Source organism: Meleagris gallopavo, chromosome 3 (assembly GCF_000146605.3).
Source record: "Meleagris gallopavo isolate NT-WF06-2002-E0010 breed Aviagen turkey brand Nicholas breeding stock chromosome 3, Turkey_5.1, whole genome shotgun sequence".
NCBI classification, from domain to species: Eukaryota; Metazoa; Chordata; class Aves; order Galliformes; family Phasianidae; genus Meleagris; species Meleagris gallopavo.
Window position 1 is genome coordinate 73,498,821 of NC_015013.2, and position 24,070 is coordinate 73,522,890.

General features: G+C 39.6%; 1 protein-coding gene across 1 annotated transcript in view; it reads right to left on the reverse strand.

Moving 5' to 3' along the window:
• Positions 1-3,435: 3,435 nt before the first annotated feature.
• The window catches only part of YWHAZ (tyrosine 3-monooxygenase/tryptophan 5-monooxygenase activation protein zeta), a 23,846-nt gene continuing 3,211 nt past the window's right edge, over positions 3,436-24,070 (reverse strand). The window contains exons 2-5 of the mRNA XM_003205203.3: positions 10,852-10,975; positions 7,864-8,027; positions 7,658-7,753; positions 3,436-4,485 (exon numbers count right to left, since the gene is read on the reverse strand). Coding sequence (XP_003205251.1) covers positions 4,426-4,485; positions 7,658-7,753; positions 7,864-8,027; positions 10,852-10,975 — 444 coding nt within the window. The 3' untranslated portion in view covers positions 3,436-4,425. The remainder of the gene's footprint in view (positions 4,486-7,657; positions 7,754-7,863; positions 8,028-10,851; positions 10,976-24,070) is intronic.

A 24,070-nucleotide genomic window follows, 5' to 3' on the forward strand; every position in this document is an offset into this window, starting at 1 on the left:
CTGAGATCATATTACTGATAGCCAAGTATGAGGGCAACTCCCACTTTCAGTTGTAAACCAAACTACAGGGGATGAGAAATTTTTGGAGCATTTTCCTGTCACCTACCTCTCAAAAGTAAAGTTAGGTGACACTGGAGCACCATGAGAAGGCCACAGAATTGAGCTTCATTTTCTGGATTCATACTGAATCCATCTCTTGTCATGAATGTTTCTGCATTTCTTAAAAGGAGATAGATATTATGGCAATTAGCACTTGACAGCTTTAAAATGATTTTTCTTTTAATTCAAATTTCAGACTAGGCTACGTGAGGGTAGGAAAAGATTCCTTAAGGAAAGTATTTTTGTTACATTAAAACAGAAGAATAAACTGAGTGAACAACCTTTACTGCACCATTCAAAGAGTGGAAAAGCTCAGATGTTACTCACCACAATGAGCAGCTCCTCCTCCTCCAGCTGAGCACTAATTTTACTCCAGGTAGCATTAATTCTTCTAAAGGTGATGAGGGCAGAAATTATTCTCAATCACATCCACAAGATTAATGCAAGACCTATGAATGGAGCTTAAATGCTACAGCTGTTTAGAATAGCCCTCACTTTCAACAGATTCCTTACATGAATTTTGAGGCACTTAAAGTTCTATCACCAGCAAACAGCTTCCCCTCGCTGAAAGTGTACTTTGAGTAAACATTTTTAGAAAGCTGGTACTTTGAGTCATCCAACAACTTTTAACTATGGTGCACACTGAAGAAAGTAAAGCAACTTACCATAAGAAATCCTAAGAAAGGGTGGAGGACAGAGGCTAAATCCCAATTTCCAACACGTTTTCTTATCCACAGGGCTGCTCCTCCCTCTTTCATTTAGAATCTGGAAACATCAGCTTGCCAGGACCTTGATGAGATGTAAACTGCTAGAAATAAGGAAGCACACCCAGTCACACTGCCAGCTACACACAAGCCTTACCAATACAGGATGTGGCTAGCTCAGCTATCTACCATCCAAAAGGACCAGAAGCAAGAGCCATGATAAGTAACAGGTAACTAACTGGGCTGTCAGATTGCTTCTGCAGTATCTCCAACTTGTATCTCTTTCCTTTGGGTGAAGTTTCCACGTGCCCACACTGTCATTCTGGAAGCGCCTCCCTCCAGAAAGGCACCACAGCAGGTGGACAACTTGCTGTTCTGAGTGCAACATGCGGTTCTGTTTTAAGCACTTCAACTTTCCATTGTTCTACCTGTTCGATCTGAGCTATCTGGACTGCAGTTTGTAAGCACCACAGTTCCTCTATCAACAGCTTTTTAGTATTTTAACTGTGTGCAGTGCCAATACTGCACTAAAGGCTTGATGGACTCTAAACCTTTTCTGCTCAAAGACTGTTTCAGAGCAGGAAACACCGCATGAAGCAACACCATCACATTTCAAGAAAGCCCTCAGTGTCAGAACAGACTGAAAATATATGAAAATCTGCTTGCCACAGGAGGCAGGTAATTGTTCACACACAAAGTTATTTCCACTATCAAATATTGTGGATCACTTTCTAGCAGTGGAATGTAGGAGATAAAGATTCAAGGGAGACTCTTTCATGGTATTTAAAGGATCAGCTAGACACTCCAATAAGAAAAGGCTTTCAAAAGAAAAAAAAACAAATCCAGTGACCTTTTATGTAAAGGCTCCTTCATATTTACTGATTAAAGATAAAAAGAGAAAAACACTTATGCTATATTCCACTGGTGTCCATTTAGTTGCATGCTTTTTAATTTTTAGTAAAACTTTGATTTCTCCAGATACATGGAGTAATTGCACAGAAACCTATTAACTCAGAATGTTCTTAAACAATTGGATAAAGGTTTAAGAAAAAAAGCAGCAATTTCAAGTCAAGCTATTTTATATAGCTTAAAGTTAAACATTTAGAGAAGTAGTTCACCACGCAGCTTGGAAGTGCTTTCAGCAGGCAACATCTCCATGAAGGACTTCCTTAGAAACCACCTGTATTTGCTATAGAAAAGACAATGATTCTTCTTTTCTGATAGTGCATGCAATATCCCCAAAGGATTTTTTTTTTTAATCCATGGATTGCCAACTTGTCTTGTTTCCAGACTGGAATACAGCCCTTTGTTTTGTCAATGTAATCAATTACTGTTTTTTCCTCTTAACAGGTACTTTTATGTATTAAGGTAATCATGGTTTCTTCTCCCCACCCCCTTGTCCCCCCAGAAAAAAATTGGTAATTGAGGAATATACAAATTCACCCCATAAACCCTCATTAACCTTTACCCTCCATATTCTTTATTCCTTCCTGTTCCTCAACAGATTCTATTTTTTGTTACCTATAACAGATAGTTCATTAACTTTCCATTCTGGAAATGGTTACTACAGTCCCTAGTTACCTTTATTTTAAAGCTTAACCATCCTCCCCCTCTCTTCTACTAATCTCAATACTTAAATTCTGGGATAAGACACTCAGCTGTTTCCATGAACAGAGCATCACACACTGAATGCAATGATCAAAAGTGTTTTATCAGAAGTGTTTTAACCTTTTACTATTAAAAAAAAAGCAGGAAAAAGCCTGTACTGAATTTCTAAGTTTGACCTGTATCTTAAGACCACCCCTAAGCAGAAAAGGTTAAGGCAATCCTGTTCCCTTTCATCTCATTCCTCCCAGGAGCAAGATGAACCTGGTGGCACTAAAGGTAGCTTTCCACCCAAATACCTAACATTACAAAATAGTTAGATCTCTGCTTACATGAGCAGCTCAATCAAGAAAATAAAAAACAAAAACCCTCCCTTTATGGTGATTACATAAATACTTCACAAGAGGAAGATTTTAATGAAGTTTAACCATTTTCTAACAGTCTCAGCTCCTGACAGATGTGATATGATTTGAAAATTGTCTACTTTCCTGTTATTATTTCAGCTTTAAACTAAATATCCTTAAACACCATAGTTATTCTGTGAATACCATCCACGCAGACATCAGCAGGGACAAGGAAAGGAAGAACACCATTACTCCACAGAGCCTTTCTATTGGCTGAGTTAGGAAGCCTGGACCTCCTGAATGCTATGGAGGCTCCTGCTCAGTTGTACTTTAAAGAGCTCAGAAAGGGAAGCTGGGGGCTTTTCACTGACTAGAACTGATCCAGAGGTCAGCTCTTTAGTAACTGCATATGCATTTGGCCCAAAGTATGGAGACCGTATGTTTAAGACCTCTCCAGAGTACCAGCCAGCCAGTCAGAAAGCAACAGCCACCTAAAAAGCAGTAAATGAGAGCAATCAAATCTGATGTGAAATATTCAGTGTTGATTTCCATCAAGTTAACTACATGCTCAAGTGTGTGTTGAGATTCTCCTTAACAGAACTACTTCCATATTTAACCCATATATAATACTACTGCTGCTACTTTAAAAAGAGTGGAAAGAGATCACATGAAATCTACAAAGGTAGTTGAAAAGTCCATTCATAAAACTTTTATTCCACTTACATCAACTTAATACACATGTTCTGAACAGTTATGCTTGGATTGTTCATGAAAATTTCATAAGACATTAAACAAAGCTAGCCATCATCAAGTTATTTCCCTGTTAACTATTTTTACAGCACATGCATGTTAGGCAAGTATCAAAAAAAAAAATCACAAAAGCAAAAACCTAAAAAGTTAAATACATGGGTTTTTGTTTTACTGCTGTGCTCGATATACAGTGTCATTATGGATATCAAGCAATTCATTTTTACTGCATCTTTACTTGTACATTTGTTCTTAGGTTGCTTAAACCATTTAAATACAAATAAAATGTGTAGCAAAAATAATGAAAGCAACAGCAGGTAACTTTACAAATAATGGAATGTGAACCGTTTCTCTGTCCTTCTCTAGAGAAAGTTGACTGGATTATCAAACTGTCTTAAGGAACACTTCAGCTGCAATCAGATGTACACTTGATTGGCATATTCCACAGATTTCACATGTTTACTTGACATGCAATATCTATGGGACATAGTTTTATTCACAGCCATGTGTGCTCCAGCTTGATTATTCATGCTAACTACACCTGTGGCTGCAACCGATTCTCCCTTTTTTCCACCACGCAGACCAATATGCAAGCAGTCTTCCTCACTTGACACAGAAAGCTGTTTTAACACTGGCCTTGTGGAAGCCACAATGTACCAAAAGTACTATGCCAAACATGTAAAACTCGTATAAAAATTTCACAACCCTATATTGGCCACCTCAGATGAAGACAGATAAATTCCCCCAATGTTAACTGGCTCTATTCCCCTAATATTAAACAAAACCACATGGGAAATATAGAAATCCAAATAGAAGTAACATAAACCTGTCAAATCGTAAACAAAAACTATTCGTGGGACAGCATGGATGACAAATGGTTTACTGTGTAAATTTCAGAATGAGGCAGACGGAAGTTGGAAGGCTGGTTAATTCTCCCCTCCTTCTCCTGCTTCAGCTTCGTCTCCTTGGGTATCCGATGTCCACAACTGTTTGGGAAAGAAAAGAGTAAATATTAATATCCAACATATTTCACAACTAGCAATCGTCATTTGGTAAGCAGGCTTTCTTGTTAATAATACTGTAAGAGGTCATACTAAATGCCATAAGAAAAACAGCACATCCACAAATTGCTCTTTGCAGACAGCAGGAAAGGTGAATGGCCATTACTTCTACATGAAAACGTAGATCTAGTCCTAGATGACCTAACCCTACACTGCTTTTAACGAGGAAGTTCATGACCAGTCAAAACCAAGGTTTCATATTCACATGCTTCGGTATGTTATAACCGCAAGCAGGCAAGAGTCAGATAAAGAACAGATGCATACGAAAACTAACAGTATTTGTTTCCTTGAGACTTCAAGTGAGATTTATGCATCTTTCTGAAGGATGTTTCAGCAAAAGTCTCTCGTCGTGCGCAAGAAGAGTGAATGCTACTTTTTCTTCAGAATAGGCATCTAAAAGATTTGCCTGTTTTGTTTTTATTTAAAGAACAAAAACTACACAGCACATTTCACTAAAATCACTATCCCTTGGCTACAGATATAAACAGTTGCTTAAAGAGAAGCCTGTAGTGCTTCCAAACCTGGAGGGCAGAGAAAGGAGAAATGTCTGGCTAAATATGTTGTATACACCAAATCCTATTTTCAGCTCCATAAAACATGTTAAGGAGCCATATATCAAAGTTAAGCATCACTTAGGAAACTAAGTATCAGTTCCAAGGCAACTCCTGGAGCAAAGGAATCATTATTAAGTGAACAAACTGTTACCAGCCTAATGCTGTTTGTAATCTCTCCCTGGAGCTTTAGCAGCCTTAACTGAGTCCTTCATGCTCTATGGTAGTAAGCAGTAAAACCCAAGAATAACTTAATTCTTTGTCTACCCACATTCTAGCATGGTTTGGGATCTACCTGATCTACCTTACTGCAGGTCTCAGATGATGCTTAAGAAAAAAAAAAAAAAGAAGAAAATTAACACCAGGAACACTTCACCCTTTTCAAAAATTACAGGACAACAGAGCATCTTGTGCAAGCCCAATAGCCTTGTTCTTACTACAAAGAACACACAGTAGCTGCCCTAAATACTCTTTAGGAAAGATGTTAAGCAACAAGATAGTCTACTTAAGACAGCAACACACTTGTCTGTTTCTAACCCCTACACTACATCCAAATCCATTACTCTATTTCAGCACCACTCCATGCATTTCTAAGAAATGCAAGAAGAAGAGTTTAAGTCAGAAATTTATCAGATGCTTCATCTCTAAAACTTTACCCCTTGAACATCTAAGATACGTATGTACCTATCTTTACTAAGAAGAGCCTGTCTGGTATAAGGATTTCCAATTGAGAGAGCAAAGTTTAAATAATCAGCTGGGAAGAAAAGCCTTCAGGGGAACAGGAGTGGGCAAAGATATTCCCCATTCCTCAGAAACAAACATACAAGACAATTTCATAACTCAGCAAAGATGAAATATCTAGCAATCCCAGTAAAACAAATTTTGATCTGCTATATTAAAAAAAAAAAGTCCTCTGAACACTTCTCTGCCTTCAGTCCCCAACAATTCTTCAGACAGATGAAACTCAGTCTAGAAAGAATCAACAAGTGAGAAAGCTGCTACTACACGTAAATGATCAGCATGCCAAATCACTGTCAGAAGCCTGCATCTAAAGGACAAAGACTTGCATAACTAGCAGACCAGACCCTTCCACACTTAGGATATTCACTGCAGTTTTTGTCAGAAGTTACATCAAGACTTCTGGAAAAAACATGAATTAATGTAAGAGCAATACTCAAGCAGATCACACTAAGCATATCAGACAGGAGGTATCCACCTGACAGGGATATGGAATCTTGCAGCTATCTAGAAAAATCTCCCTTATAATAGAAACCTGACATCAACTGTCAGGCCCTGCTAAGGTAACACACACAGTGTGGAAGCTCAGTCCAACTTTTGCTCCAGGATGAGGCAAAGCTCTCTTAAACTGCTATAGCAAGCTCATTGTTATTTTTACTAGGAAGCTGGCAATTGAAGTCGCTTCTATTCTCTATTTCAGTTGATCTCTCATTCAAGGGACAGCAATCTCACCCAAGGGACAGCACACACGGACTGAAGCCAGTGCTGTATTTGTCTCCCTCACATACACTGAGAAATCTCTGCCGTTTGTTTTGTAAGCAACAGCTGGAACTATTGCAAGTAGTTCTCCAGAAATATATTATGTTGCCATTCGAGTGGAAAAGGTTCCAAGAAACAGGCAAATAAAGCCTTACAAATGGAAAATACATAAAACTGGAGCTGCTGTAACTGAACAACTTCACTTTGGTTACGGTAAGAAAAGTCCAGATATTTGCAAAGGTCTCCAACACTGGCTGCATTTAACATATGAACAAGGAGTTATATCTGGCAACAAAAGAAGAGCTTCTTATTTGTTCTACTCCTACTTGTAGTTCTCCCTTTCCTCCACAAGATGACTGGGAAGTGAACTATGTCATTAATTACAGCACCGCATGCTTGCTGTTCATCTAAACATCTAAACGAGACAGTTTATCTTTGCCTTTTTTACAGCTCAAGGTAGGTTAAAAAAAAACAAGATGATGATTTTATTTACTCTGACAGAGTGACAGCCCCCATTTTACACCACAGATAGTTGAGTCCAAGTAAAAAGGAATAAGACTGTCCTATGACTGCCCTGCAAACAGCCTGACTTGCAACAATTCCAACTTCAGCTTCACTAAAGTTAAAAACAAGCCAGAAATACACACCAATAGGCCCCTAGATGGATTTGCTATGAAGTCTTCATGCAGTGCAAGCACACTGAACAAGCTATATGAAATCATACTGGTTTCAAAGTGGCAAATGCAACTGTGTTCACTAATGCTGTTACAATAAAAAGGTAACTGTTTTGTTTTCAAACCACATCATTTGAACACACTAAATTGCTTGAATAAAAAGACTGAAACATTTAGTTGAATTGTTTTCTGTTAGAAACAGTAGTTAGCCTATAGATAGAGGAGATTGGGCAGGAGAAAGATATACACTCGGAAACACAATGTGAACTCGTCTGTAAGTGACAGACAATTCCACAGCTAGGGGTGAACAGGACAACTCAGTGCTGTAAGGACCAGTTCTGCTATGAACAGTCTGTAAAATGTAACAATACTCACTGTCAAGTTGTCTCTCAGTAACTGCATTATTAGCGTGCTGTCTTTGTATGACTCTTCACTTAATGTATCAAGTTCAGCAATTGCTTCATCAAAAGCCTAGAGATGAAAGAGACATCCAAAGCTCATTAGCCACGCAACAAAAGGTTATGCAAATAAAAAAAACAAAAAACGGTGGAACTCCCCCCCTCCACCCCCCGCAGACCTACCGTTTTTGCAAGGGAACAGGCCTTCTCTGGGGAATTGAGAATCTCATAATAAAACACGGAGAAGTTTAGAGCCAGACCTAATCTGATAGGATGTGTTGGCTGCATCTCCTTTTTACTGATTTCAAAAGCTTCTTGATACGCCTGTTGTGATTGCTCCACAATCCCTTTAGGATAAAACAAACAAAACCCACAGCAAGTAAGTAATTCAAATACTGTATTCTGACATAAAATCGGTTTGTTGTTGTGTGAATAAATTATCTTAAGAGTGAACATTTGTTAATGAGCATTTATGTTATCTTATAAGTATTTCACTTCTTCTAATTATCTAAAAATTTAGTTATCACTACATCACAGATTTAAACATCTCTGCTACCCTGTGACTGCCTGTATTAACAACAGCTCAGATGCTTACAACACTTTTACAGTGTTTCACAAACAAAACTCACAGTCTACAGGAAAGAGGTACAATGTTGAAGGCTTAACTATGCATAGGTTTTATGCAATGCAATTTCAATGTCTTCAAATACTAGAAAGCATTACAGATGCATAGTCAAGTCACAGAAAGTCCCAATGACCCTTTTAAGGAAATGTGCCTTTCCTTAACAGTTACCTGTGACTCCTCCAGACATTCAAACTGTCTGGCAAAGGTAGTGCGTGGCATACCTAAACCTGAAGTAAATACAGCCCAGCATAGCTCAGAAGTTGGACTTTGCCCTTGATGACCACAGGAGATAGACACTCAGAACAAAGGGACCATTATTCTGCACTCTCAAAGACTGTTATATATCTGAGAAAGAGGTAGGCAGGAAGTAATTTGATTCAGACAAAAAAAAAAAAAAAGGAATTCACATCCTGATGTTTCTGGATCAAACCAGAAATACATCCGGAGTGATTTCTAAGTGCCAGTCACATGTATTCAGAAACAAAGAAAAAAATCTTTAGGTTAAGTACTCAAAAATATCAGCATTTGTTTTCAGATTCTGAGTACTTCTGATACACAATATCTATTGCTTCAGCTTTGAAGATTTATAGTCATTAAAGCATCAAACTACTCTCAACACAGAAGAGGGAGGAGACTCTTCCCTGCACATTCACGTGGGGCTCTGGCCCTCTTAACTCACTGCTATCACGTGAGCACTTCAGAGAAGTCAGACAACTGCTGTTCTGCCCTGAAAACGTCCAGCACTCTGCACACCACAGTTGAGAAGAACGGGTTTTACAGGAAGTTAAATTTAGAAACGGTGGGAGGTGTTTCACTATTTCCATATTGGGAAAGTCTTAGCAAATGGTGCTGCTTATGAAAGCCAAAACAAGCGGCATGAAAAATAAGCAGCTTCAATTAACTTCAGCATTTTATGTTAGATGTTTATGTTTGAGGAAAAGCTCCCCAAAAGCGTGCTTTTCTTCCTTATTTGACAAGGCAAGAATTACCTTTTGAGCCTTGATTCATGGAATTTATAGCAAAATTAGGTATATTCTGTTTATTTTGAAGTGAGTCATCCAGTGTAAGAAATCTGCAGGATTTTCAACCTTGTCCTCCTCAGATAGCATCATACAGCTCCAAAATTGAAGGCTGAAGCAGCAGGGTGAGGCTATCTGCTTGACATTCCTGCCCACCAGATTGCCATAAGAAAACCGTGGTCAACACAATAAGCTGATTTATGAAGGCAAAAATCCAATTCCTGTAACTGAGAGCTTTATATGGATGCAGTAAAAAAAAAATCTGCTTAACTAAACAGCCATTATTTGCTACAGTCATTATCAGTTGCTCCTTTTTAAGGTTAGGCATCACAGCTAATATGCAGAAAAAAACCTCCAAGATAAAAGACTTGAGGAGCCATAGCAACTACGAGCCAGATGGGCTTTCCAAATTTTTCTTATCTGGCAAGTCAGAACCCACTGGTAACTGCTGAGCTAGGAGAGACTGAGCTGAAGAAGAATGAAGTTTAAAATTACATTAAACAAAATTTTCAGTCTAACTTTATAGTCAGCAACTACCCTCATGAGAGCATACCTTCTAGTTTGTACATGAGAGATTACTGAACAGAAATACGTCCGCTATGGTACACAGTAACCAACGTATTTGCTACACGTGTGATTCTGCAGTCACCAAGACGAGGTCAGCTTGTGCACAGCAAACACCAGAAGTCAAATCAAACCCTAGCTTACTAAGTCTTATCTTACTAGCCTTTGTAACTTTATTATCCAGCACACTGTGGAGACCGGCTCCAGGAAATGGCTTGAAGTTTGTTGTGAACAGTGCTATCTGAATGTAATATGTTCTCCCAAATTGAAGGTCTTCGTGCAGCCACAAGCTGTTATTTAGGTGCCTCTTCAATACACCAGGTGGCTTAACTGCTGCAGATAAGTGCAGTATTTTAAATTTACTCACCAAACTTCAGTAAAGGTAGCTTACCTGCTATTAGGAAAAGCTACATAACAAATTTAGGAAATAAAAACCATTTAGAAATCAAACTACCATGGCTATGGAAGTTTACTTAACACTAATGTTTTGTTTTATTAATCCTTTTCTTCCCCAAGCGTATTCTAGTCTCGCTGCTTACTGAGCCTACACAAGCTTTCTTGTGTGCTGCAGAAAGGTGGGAGAACTAGCATGAGAAACATTTCAGAAAGCTACAGTGACTCCCTGCAAAAAGGTAAAAAACAATACTCAGATATCCAGGAAAAAAAAAAAAAAAAGAACTGGTATTTCAGCGATAAGGCACATTCTTGTATGCATACACTGGATCTGATTTCAAGATTCTGTGACTGCAGACTGCACATCTGCTTCCTGCTTCAAACTCCAGAGGTGCACAAGCCTTCATAACTCATCTGAAAGCAAGCAGCCTATGATTTCTTTTTAGAAAACAGGAAGGTTATTACTGAAGAAGTCTACATCTGAAAAAGAAGTATTCCAAAAGTTACAGTAGCATTGCTGTTCACTAAAAGCAATACAGTTTAACAAAAGCATAGTGACAACTGACATACCTTTCTTGTCATCTCCAGCAGCAACCTCAGCCAAGTAACGGTAATAATCACCTTTCATTTTCAAATAGAAAACTTTGCTTTCTGCTTGCGAAGCATTAGGGATCAAGAACTTTTCCAACAGAGACTAAAATGGAAGCAAAGAACAGCGTTTTGAACATGCATACTTTCATAGCTTTTGAACCAACAGTTTGATTATGCTACCATCTATTTCAAAGTCAAGACAGCTTTACTTCTGCCTATTTTTGTCACATCCTACATAGCATATTCAGTTAAGGAAAAACGTGTTCTGGATCACAATTCTGGGTACTAAAAGGAATGTTCCATGCTGTGACTCTATAGGGAGAACAGGAAAGAAGTCTGTTCATGTAGCAGATGAATGCTGAAGAGCCAAAGGAAGGGTTTCTGTAGGCCCTGACAAAAATAACGTAATCCAAAGAGTCTGGGCAGAGTGTACACAATGGAATGAAGTCTGCATCCACTGATGATAAAAGGACTCAAAATATCAGCTGCCAAATCAGGGACCCAAATATCTTACATGCACAGGCAATGGCAACTAGGCCAGGCTAATGAGGTTTGTTTCTTTTCTAATTAGTATTAAGTGGAATTCTACACTAGAATCACCAAAGAGAAACTGCACAGTGAATCTGGATTCCTGCCTTTCCAGACAGTTGAATCAACAGCTGTTCAGTTATGCGACTACATGCTGTCCTGACAGGAGCTGCCCATCCCTTCCAAAGCAAAGGCAGCTCGCTGGAGTCACCCCAGCAAATCCTCCCTACAGGTCGCCAGTTAAGACCTGTCCTCTTTCTAGATTGTTCTAACTGCTTATTAAATTAACATAGCAAGTTACCAGCTGAGGCAGTCACGTAATTTAGCAGGATTCTATTATGATGAAAAGAAGAAAAAAAAAAATACACTAGCTCCAACACATTTAGTCAAATTAAGGCACAAGCCTGTCAAACTTCTTGATAGTGAGTGCTTGAAGTCAGACTTTGAAAGAAAAGCCAGTTATTTAAAAACCAGAATAAGTGCAGAAGTGCTGTTGAGTACTCAAAATGAAATCAGAAGCTGTTACATAAACTTTGTAAGGCTATGTAACAATTTAATGTTTTATTTTTCTCTAAGAATTTTTGGATGTCTTCCCCCTCATCCCCCCCACTTTCAGTTAGATGAGTGGCATTTCAGTTTTCCTTTACTGTTTTCAGCTCATCTTTCCAATGACACCACAGAAATGGGTGATGTAATGCGGTTCAAGCCCACAGAATTATAGCTACCTTACAGTACTTTCTTGTAGATAGCAACCTTTGTGTTAACTGCATGTCTCCTGTGATAGGCTCTGGGGATAGGCACAACAGGAATATAGCAGGCTGCAACCACTGTGCTCTGATGGCATCTGCAGCACTGCTTTGGTCAATAAGCCAGCTGACATCAAGCTACAGAAAACTTAATCAGAGATAGAACAAGAGGGACCAAGTTTAAGCACTGCTCACTTATTTATACAGATCATGAATACTTAGCCTCGTAGACTCAAACTCACGTGGAAACTGTCAAAATGAAGTGACCTATTACAGTAGATTTCTGCCATCAGACAGGGCAGTAAAGAAGCCAGGCTGCCAGAAACAGAAGTCAGACAAAGTTCAGCCACACTTATGCTTCGGTTAGATTAAAGTAACCCACACTAAGTGGGCTTCATTTGTTTCAACATAACAGGGGAAAGAGTCACATTTACTAATTGCTATTTTCAGCATGGCCAGGGCTGGTCCATAACCTCACTTTATAACAGTGCAAGGAAATATCAAGAAATACCGTGCTCTTGCTTCCCATTAGAATGACAGCACCAATGATCCTTTGGCAGCAAAGGGAATGTGACATGAGCAGGACAGCAGAAGCACAGTTACAGAGCCAAGCAGGCTGCCAAGCTGCCAGAGGCATCCTTCTGGAGGGAACAAACTATACCAGGAGGGCTCAGTGCCACTGCTGCCACAGCACTACCAGCACAAGCAGAGGGCTGCCAGGTACACACGGCAGATGTTGGCCCTCTGTAACTACTCACAGCTCTGCTCTTACCCTTATGGAACTTCAGCATTCACAGCAATGATACCAACCATCCTTGCCAAGACAGTCTTCAATGACAACTGAGGGTTCTTAACTACTGACAGTAAGGCTTATTATTAAGCTGTCTCTGTAGGACTGCAGTTAAGACAGGTGCAGACTACACTCACCCTCCCAACACCCTGGAGGGCTGCCCTCCTTCTGTACACTCCATTAATTGGCCTGACCAAGGTATTTGCAGTGATCAAGAAACAAATTCTCCATTTGTAAAGGAAGCTGACTGAAGAGTACAGCTCTGCTCAGTCCCACTGCAGCAACCCAGTATCCAGATCTAAACTTCACTTAAGTCTCAAGTGAGAGAACTCAATGGGTTAAATCACACAAGCAGACATGGAGGAGAAAAGGCTATCAATCAAGTCTTAATTATTAGATAGATGCTAGCAGGGCAATAGCTGCTTGAAGAGTGAGTAAGAATCATAGCAAAAAGTATTCTAAGCCAATGTTGAAGAGCAAGGACTTAGAAAATCCCTTTGAACAGCTGTTCATTCACACAGCACAAGCTACGTCAAGTCTAACTCCTGGTCTGCACAGGTAGCTCACTCCTACCTGGGTGGAGGAAGTCTCTTCTACCTAGATACCAGGTGGGACACATGTTCAATTTCTCTTACTTGTACTGGTCTTTTCATTTCAGGATGTACTCCCCTTTACAGGTATGAAGTTATAAACACAGAACACATTTAAATTTAGCATGAAGACTTGAAGTACACTCAGTCATCCCAGAACTGCAGTGACAGCAGCAATATGCATGGTGTGGCTACTGAAAGTCACACATAAGACCAATAAAATAAGTAACCTTTTGGAATGCAGGTACAGAATACGCCATAAAACGAAGGGTGTAAAAAAACCCACACTAATCTGACATTACTTAATGGAGTTCCCTCCCCAGCTTCTAGGGAATTCTGTTTTAAAAGAAAATTTAACTGCAAAGCTGATTTGTAAGATGCAACTTTTTCTCCCACAGGAAGCCATATCTCAATTTTTGCCCAAAAATAAGATTCCTACAGATAAGACAAGAACCAATTCAATAGTGCTACCAATGCTGTACTCAACCATTCTCATATAAGGCTATCTTCTTTCTCCCTTACCAGTTGATGTGACATTGTTTATCAGCAGAGTTGATCACCATGTGGGTCACTGATGTGGTAACAAGCAGTCCGCAGCAGCTCCAACATGCTCATCTGCAACTAAGAAGCTTGTTAGCTAAGCCACATCTCCACAATGCATGTGGCATCCCAACCACTAAGGGAAGTCCATAAAGGATGGATATATTACACTTATATGGTAGCCAGATTCTCGTGCTCATTTAAGACATTCTACCTACTGTGCCAAGTTCCTATCCATTTTTGATAGGTGTATTTGTATGCAGTAACTACGATGTCATGGGCAGCTGCAGTTGCAAAACAACAATCTAGCAGGAACACCTGCTCAAGGAAAAGCCACCCCTCTTCCAAACCCATGACTCCTCAACTGTAGTTGCCAGAGCTTTTATTATGACAGCAAAAGTTAACTGTTGTAAAACGAACCGTGGCATTGCAGTCGAGCAGACAGATGCAGAAGCATCTCAGAGCAGCTAAAACCTGTAACAGCTTGTACAAGTGCTTCAAATACTTTTCATAGCAAAGTTGAAAGCATTCTTTCCAAGATGATTTTCAATGAAAAATTATTATTATTATTTTCTTTTCTATCTGTTAAACATACATGCATTAAGTTTGAATATCAACTCTTATTGGTATGCTAGCAATGAAAAGCTCAAGCTTCAACACTTCCCAACTGGTAGCAATCACAATTGTGGATAATAGGTTTTGCTATGCTGGACTGGGACAGACAGTACTTTCAGGCTCAAAGATGCCAGCTATGCTCACACATACCACAGATAAGCAATCTCACAAATGCAGTGTGTTCCCCCACTAAGTATGCAGCAGAGAAAGCCTTTGTCTCAAAAGACATAACAGACTGCATCAGCACAATTTTTTTTTTTTTTCCATTCCACCAGTGAACTTCAACTCTGGCTTATATTAAACACTAAATTAGAAAGAGTTCACTTTCTTAATTAAGTTCTTTAGCTAGAGCAGGACATATTCAATGACATTAATCATAAGCACAATGAGTTTTGAGCCTATTTTGATGGAAACCCCTACGGACTTGTTCCTGCAGTTTTGCAAGCAAGTCTTAAGAGTTAAGCTCAGTATTAGAGAAGTACAACAGTAGTGATTCGGTCTTCAAAAGGAGAAAAAACCCAACACCTTCTACAAAAAGCTTGCCAGCTTTGACTGCAAATCTAGGAGGATGCTCCAAAACTAATGCCATTTTATTATGTTGGCCCATACATCAGCAGATGTTGATGCTACGGAGGTAGAGGCTGAACCGTGCCACCAGCACACTGTTAGATGCTGTTGCTGTGTGGCAGACGGCAGCAGAGGGGCAGTCTGACAGAAGAGCATCTGGCACAGAAGTGTGCATGGAGCAAAGGCACACTACTGAATTCCTCCGCGCAGAAAAAACGGCACACAGTGACACTCACCAACACTTGCTGAATGTGCATGGAGACCCAACAGCGGGTGTCAGCACAGGGAGGTGGTGGGTTTTTCAGCAGTGGCAACAGCAACATGAAAGACAGGTCATGTTCTGGATGGCTGTGCACAGCTGTCACACCACAAAATGAAGAGCAGCTCCAGCAGTTCACCCAGGTGAACTGGCTAACAGCAGTGATTATATTGAAAAACATTGTTTGCAGCTGAGAATTTGCTCGACCAAGTTTGCCCTTTGTATTTGTTGTATTTTCTATAGAAATAAATAGGAGGCATTATTTCCAGAATGACCTACATATACGCTTCAGTTTGTCAAGCTGTGGTGAGAACTTCTGTTGAAGACAGGAAGCCAACCCATAGGGACTTGAATAGATTAATTTTGTTTGGTTTTTTTTTTCCTTTACAGCCTCAAAATATCCTTTTGAACGTATTTGCATCTCTGGCAAATGACTTGTTTGGACCCAGAAGACTATTCTCAAATCCACTATGCAAGCATTAAAGAAAACCAATACCTCAATTTTATTCCATTACTTATAGTTCTGTGCATATTTCCCTTTATTAAAAGCTCAGTTTCAATAGTCTGATTACCTGGGAACTTTACATAATTATTCAAGTGCCTGAAGATTTCAATAGCTCAGTTCTTCATTTAAGATATTCCTCTCCTGACAAACAAGCCATAAAAATAAGATCACCTGATTCTACAACAATACAGTTATAAATGAGCAGGTAACTTACAGTTTAAGTACTGAGAACAATCAGCTCTCTAATTTCTGAGAATTAACTTTTAGTGAGACAGGTAGTTAGGGTAAAAAAAAAAAACTCTAGAGAGCAAAGAAAAAAACTTGCCTGCAAAAATTGAAAGGAATAAATGCAGAAGTATTAACCGATTTAAATGGTTATCAGTTCTGCTTGTATTTGCTCAATTTTAATTGTAATCAATTTGTGCTATGTGGCATAGGGAAGAGCTCTTTATTTATTTTTTTTTTAAGTCACCCAGAAGGCATGAAAAAAACTGCGTATCTTTTTTAAGCACAGCCTGAAAACCCATTTCTTTGACACTGCACATTAACTGACAGTGGCCTAATATTTTCATGATGCAGACCACATGCCATTATCTTTTTTCAGGACATGTCAAGAACTGCACTGGCCTACAGGACTATTCTACTACCTCACATCTAACAATGCCCCAGAGAAGCTTCCATTAGAAAAATACCATGCTGCTGTTGGCCTACATCCATGTGTAGGGACTTCCTGAGCTAAGTGTGGTTTTGAAGAGTATAGTAACCTTCACCAGGTCTATATTCTACACATGTGGCCACAGTATGTTAGTTTAGTATCTGCAGCTTCTTTGACATATCTGGGCATGAGGAAGCATTACTTTTCTTAAATCTACTTCCCAATTTCAATTATTAAAAAAAAAACTTGCTCCAGTGTTCAAGTCTGCTTTTCTTTTCTTTCCCCCCCCTCAGAAGACCACTAGATAAACTTTTCAAGTGATCTGAAGTTACCATTTCCAAGCAAGAATCAGAAACCCTCACTGCACTTTTTACACAATCCAGGTAGCTACTTTGCATTCTACAAAAAGGTGAGGAGGGAAAGAAGAAGAAAGGTGGGATGGCTGTTAAGAAGAGCAACACACAGCTGAAGCACTGTGGTAGAACAAGCAACACAATTACAGCCAACTGAAGTTCAGTGAATCCTGTGATTTAGCTTTTCAGATGTATTGATACACTGACTAGCTGACACCCAGAGAGCACCAAGCCCATCTACTGTCCCAGTGTTCTAGGGAAACAACTATTCATTTGTAGTCTGAGGCACAAAGCTATCCGGAATGTTTGTACAATGTTGACTTGGTGCATTATGCCTTACCTGCACAGCTGAGCTCAAGTATTTTCAAGAGCTATAAAGTATCAGGTATATACAGGCAGACATTCAACCTACTAATTTGGATCAACATTTCAGGTACACACACTGCAAGAAGAACTATGTGTACTTAGAGCAGATTCAACTACCTAACTAGAATAGTAGCTTACAGATATTTTCTGCGCTTATTTCCTCACATGCTTCTATTTTGATGACAGAACTGAAGTAGATCACGTGTGTTGAACAATTTCAAGACACCTATCATTCCTATAATAAGCTAGTGTTCGGCTTTCTGTGCGTGTTTTTTGTCAGCACCACAGCCAGGGAAGTTACACAGGCTATGAAATGTGATGTGCAATTAGCTACACTACCCAGATTTGCATACTCACTACAAAGGACTCAACCGAGCCATCTGTGGCCAGCAGTTTTACTTCGACACACCTATCTAAACCATCAGAGGGAAATGACTTACTTTTAAGAGGGATGTTTTCAAACAATCCCTTTCCAAGCATTTTTGAAACAGCCTATTAGGATGCTTTTGAGGACAGTTCTACTCAGAGTTGAGTATCAGGGCTCTGGGACTGCTGCCTCATGGATGGCCTCCAACTCTCTTGGTGGAGGGAGAAGAAGGGGGGGGAAAAAAAAAAACCAACCCACAAACACCACAAGAGAACCATTCTGCTGCCAGCCTTCTGCTCCGGCCAAAAACAAAGTCTCTTGTTTAAAGCCAGCTGAAGATTTTTTACCCACTCATTCACTCAGCAGAACAGGTATACAAGAAAGTCTGACAAATACCAGTAGCTGCTATTGCACTGGAGATCTGATGGAACAGCTGAAAACAAGTCTGCTGCCTGTACCCATTATCCCTTCTTTCTATCAAACTGGCTGCCCACGCAGGAAGCAAGCAGCAGCTTGAATCAGGCCAGGAGAGAAAGATGAGGTGAGAACAATGAGCCTTAGCAGGGGAAGAATTCAGGTTTTGGGATGATGGAACAAAGCACAGACCATCCTGTAGGCAGGGATTCAGCTGCAGAGTTCAAGCAACAGTAGGATATGCAATATGCGTAGAGACATCTGGCAGTGGTGAGCAGGAGAAAGGTATACTTGATTATGGCAAAGCAGCTGCTTATCTGATGAAGAACCAGAAGGGGAAATATCACAGAAACAAAGAGTAATAAGAGTATAAGACAATAAAGAGTAATCAGACAAAGGAGAAAAAAAAGAACTGAAGGACTAATGGAGAAAAAGGAATCCTGTGTAGAGCAGCAATACATTTTAGCTCACGCAGAAGATCCTGTTAAAACAGTCTAAATATGTTTCTGTAAAAAGAGAACAAAAGCAGTGTCACATATGGGCAAGCGGAGGAAGACAAGGGAGAAATAAGTAGGACACCCAGAAAAATCATCCTCGCGCTCACATGTGCACCGGGGGCTAGAACTAAGTCAGTAAGTAGGTGTATGCACTAAAACACCTAGGGGGTGTTCAGCACCAAGATCCAGCACTTATGGCCATGTTACCCATCTGCAGGGAAGGGAAGGCATGGGAACTGCAGCAATGAGGAGCAGCATCTTTCACACCAGGCTTCCACAGCCAAACACGGAGCTCTCCTTGCCGACCTGCCTTCCTCAGCTCAACCTTCATGCGTGCCACTAGCTCCTTCCTTCTACCACTGCCTTCCAGTTAGAACTGATGGCATAGGAAACAGATGTATTGAATATCAGGACATACTCTGAAAGGTTATTCAGAAGCCTAACTCAGCCATACTAATTGCTACAGGCTTTTACCAAAGCACGCTGAAGAACACATGACAGCAAACGAACTGAATTCTGATTCTTAAGTGAGAACACCTTTCCAGTTTAGTGGAATCTGAGAAAATACATAAAGAAGGCAGCAGCCAATAAGGAATTTACTTTAATCCTAATTATTTTTCAAGGTTTTATTAAGGTATTGCTATAGGCATTAATACTCAATGAGAAACAAAACCAACTGCAGCATTTCCCTGTGCTTTTGGCAGCGCAGTGATTTTTGAATGCTATGGACTTGAAATAAAGCAGTAAGGTGCCAAAAGCACTTCTCACTGTTCTTCAGTAAACAAATAATCAGAAAGCCACAGAACTCCTTCTAAGAAACTTGTGAGAATCCAGAATTGGAACCACTCGAGTTGGATGAGAATTTCTGCCAGGCAGGTACGGCTACATAAACTGTCATGGCTGTACTGCAAAGTGGAACACACTGCTGGAGCTGCCTGGAGATTCTGCAGTTCTGGTCTCTGAAGAGATGCCATTAACAGCCCCTAGAAACATGATGTAACACTTTATCCTTGCTAAGAAACAGAAGTAAGAACAACTTATACTTAGTAACTTGATCTCTGAGGAGACCTGAAACCAGCAGTATACTGCACTAAGCAATGTATCTATCAGGAGTTCTTTATAGCATACAATGCTAATAAAAGCACTTTACTACCAAAATACCATTGCAGTGATGTAAGCCTGCTTTGCCCTAGGAGAATCTAATCAATTAGAGACTGAAGATCTAATCAATTACAGGCTGAAGAACTGGGATTCCTGCTGTTAAATATTTCTTTACCTGCATAATTACAAGGGGTAATAACATCCAGAAATAAACCTTGCTACTCTATTTGATCTGCATTAAATCTGATTAAAAAATGTACTGGTTTCTTCAGCAGCAGCATGACTTACTACTGCTGATTAGGACAGGCACTGCAAGTCTTCTGTCAGACCTCAGTAAAAAATAAGCACCTACGCAAGAGCATTCAGTAAAAAACAAATTTAGAAAATAATCATGATCAATTTTTATTTTACTGCTTATTACTGTAGTGCTTTAAAGTATATGAACACTCAAGATTGACTTCAAGTAAATCAGCTGTTAACTGGAAGCTACTAAACAGTACAAGTACTACATACATTAGGCTTTGCCATTTATTTAAAAAGAAATCAAAGCCAGTTATTAAGCATTAACATAAATTATTAAGCATTAACACAAAGTGAAGTGAATTCAGCAGGCTGCTGTTTATCATTAAGATTTGCTCTACGTCCAACCAATCTAAGAAGATATGGAGGACACAGATACATGTATACACACGTGCACAGCAAATACAAATATCAGAAATAATAGCATATTTAAGTCCTTGTTAGCATTTATGCAAAACAGCTTATCCAATTTTATGATAAATGGGTGCACTAAAAAAAAAAACAAGAAACATGTCTATAATGTTGACAAGACTACTAAGTACAGCCTCACCTTTACTCTTGGGACCCATCCACCAGTAAGTTGTTTACATAAGCTGGAACTGAAAAATCCTCTCAAACATGAGCTGAAGTTTCATCTATTTACAGATAGTTACACAAACATCGTAAAATGAACAGAAACCAACAGATTAATTTTGCATGATTGATGACTAAGAATCAGTTTCATTTGAACCAATCCATGGGTGTTTTAATTCCGATTCAACAGCTTTTCAGCAGTTTCAATCATAGAATGGTTTGGGTTGGAAGGGATGTGCAAGACCATTTAGTTACAAACCCTTGCTATAGGCAGGGGCAATACAATACAGCATTGGTGCTTCAAAAAAAAAAAAAAAGCACAAAAGAAATTGCTTTAGTTTAGGCACTAGCAAAAAAAAAAAAAAGACAAAACCAGAACCACCTGAAGGGGTGTTACCAGGAAAGTGATTAAAAGGATTAACAAAGTGAAATCATGAGGTTGATACAAATCATCTCAGCCTCTTAACTTCAATGTGCTTGAGCAATTATATCAGCAGAACCTTAAAAACCTGGTTGTGGAGAGTTGATTAAAAGCTCTGATCAACCTGGGAAGGACAAAACCCTACCCATATTCTGCTCAGCAGTATCTTAAAAATAATCATTCATATCAGCAATTTTTGAAGCAAAATATTGATTTATTTTCACACCATTAACATGTTACCAGTTAACATTTTTCAATATTAAATTTAGAAACAGGACAGGACACCTGGAGTTCTACACCTAGGTTTGAGCTCCACGATGCAAGGCAGACATACTGAGACAAGCCCAGTGGGGAATCACCACGATGATGATGGGGCTGGAGCACATGACATGGGGAAAGGCTGAGAGCTGGTTTGCTCAGCTTGGAGAATACCAAAGTTTATTGCAGTGGACTGGACAGCTGCCTAGAGAAGATGGAGCCAGACTATTCCTGAAGGTCTGTTAGTGCAAGAGACAGCAGGTGAGCTGGAATGCGAGGAGTTCTGATTTCACAGATGGATATGGTTTTGTTTTAACTGTATGTATAACCAAACATTGCACAACCTCTCTGGACAGCCTATTGTAATCTCCATCCTCAAAGATACTCCAAATTTGACTGGACAAGACTGACAAATGATGAAGGCATACCTGTTTTGAGCAGAGTTGAACTTCCCAACTTTGTCCTCCCTCCCACCCCAAGACAGATCAGCTACATAGCACAGGTCTCTCAAAGAGTCAAAAATAGAACTCAGTCCGAAAGAGTCCCTGAACTAAATGTATTAGTTTAAACAATGTTGCAGAGGTGCTAACAAGAAAAATGCCACAAAAGCATCTGGAGTTTGTGTAATACAATCAGTGTCTACCCCTCTGATTGTTACCACCACTCTGTAGGCAAGCCACACTCCCTGACCATCAGGAGGACACCGTGAGCTTTAGGAATGGCCCACATGTATACATTTATCTGCAAGCATCAAAAAGCATATGGCTGCCTGCAGGAGGGAAGGCATTCCACACAGGGGCAGGCTTTATAGATGTTAAAATGGTAACATACCAGGTGTCTGCAAGCATTTAGAAAATAGTCTCTAAGGAATTTGTTATTACAACAGCAACAAGCATTAATTCTGTGCTATGTTTTTTAAGAAGCCATTTAGATGCATTCTGAATGGAATTTTGCTCTCAGCCCCCAGTGAACTGCAGTCCCATAAACCAGTCACTTAAGCCTTCCCACTACTACCCTAAAAAAAAAAAGTACATGTGAAAGAATTGCACAACTGAAGTAATTTAGATGAGATTTAACTTCACTTTCTCTTCTCACAAGAATAACCACCATTACGGATCTCTATTTAGAAAACAAAGAAATCTAAATAGGCACACGAGGAGCACCATTTTATGCTTTAGGATATGATGTTAGGAAGAAGGACAGGGGGAAATGGTTTCAAATTAAAAGTAAGAAGATTTAGACTGGACATAAGAAAGAAGGTTTTGTTTTGTTTTGTTTTTTGTTATTATTGTTACAGTAAGAGTAGCAAGGCACTGCAACAGGCTGCCCAGAGAGGAGGTGGATGCCTCATTCTCCAGAGACACTCAAGGTCAGGCTGTTAAGGGCTCTGAGCACCTGCTCCAGCTGTAGGTGTCCCTGTTCACTGCAGGGGAGTTGGCCTAGATGACCTTCAAGGGTCCCTTCCAACTCAAATGGCTTTATGAAATAATAACCTGGCAACAAAAGCAAACAGCATCTTACTTAGAAGGTCCTGAACAGCACAATTATCCTTCAGCTTCTCTGGCAGGGAGGGGGAGATGTCATGTACCACCTACATGTACCACCTATGGAGACAGTTTCAGGAAGGCACTTCAGACAGCAAGAGGAAGGACCCAAACAGAAAAGTGAAAGAGCAGCTGTTCACAGTGAGCAAAAATCTACTTAAGATGAAACCGTAGGGAACCTGGGGGAGAAAGACAGATCACCCAGAAGACTGGGCATGAGGGACAAACAAGACAAATCACACCAGACATTTTGGAAGGACTACTGCTGTGTGTGCCAGCCTACAGAGCAGAAGGCGGCCATTTAGAACTGCACTCATAGTAACCAAAAAATGCTGGCCATGTTTTAAATTTTTTCACTTACATTTAACTCATATCAGAAGCTGCATGAAAGCCTATAGTATTTCACATCTCCTGAAAATCAACATGCAAGCAGTAAAAAAATATCAAACACCAGCCATGCAAAGACCTCTCTACACATTCTCTGTATTTCAGAATCCTCATCAGCTGGAAAACTCACCTTAACGTAAGTGTAATGCAAATCACTTCAGCTACAGTTGATTCCCACTAACTGCAAAAAAGCATTTTGAAGAAAATCCACACCTGTTGATTAACATTTTTTTTTTAATATGGAAATGACAAATAAGAGGCTATTATACAGACATATTTCAGACATACTGCAGAAACTGAAACGGGATGTGAAGCACACACTCAGCTAACATGAGGAAAATTACTTAACTAAGAGTTTAATTTCCTGTATCAATATGAAATTACTGAGGCTGGAAATTTTCTGTAATACTCAAGTAAATATATTGTGCATTGCCATACTCAAGCATCATCTGTAGATGTTTTTCCCCCCACTATTCTTGAACTATTTGGAAATTCAGTCTTCATTACACACAAGGTCACAATTACTTGCAGTTTACCAGCGCTACAAGCCAACTGAAAAACTGGAGTTGGTTATAATATGCCCAAATATACTACAACACACATCTGACAGAATTGGTGCTGGATCAAGAGTTTTGATGCTTCTGCAGCAGCAAACGGGAGGATGAGTTCACCTTCTTAGAGAGCTGTAAGGGTTCTCCACATCAAGCTCAAGGAAAGGAACATTTAGGAGATGATAAAGATACAGATGCTGACTTTTTGTAGCAAGGTCAGCATAAAGAAAAACAGCTGGATCGACCCATGTAACTGCCTATATATATATAT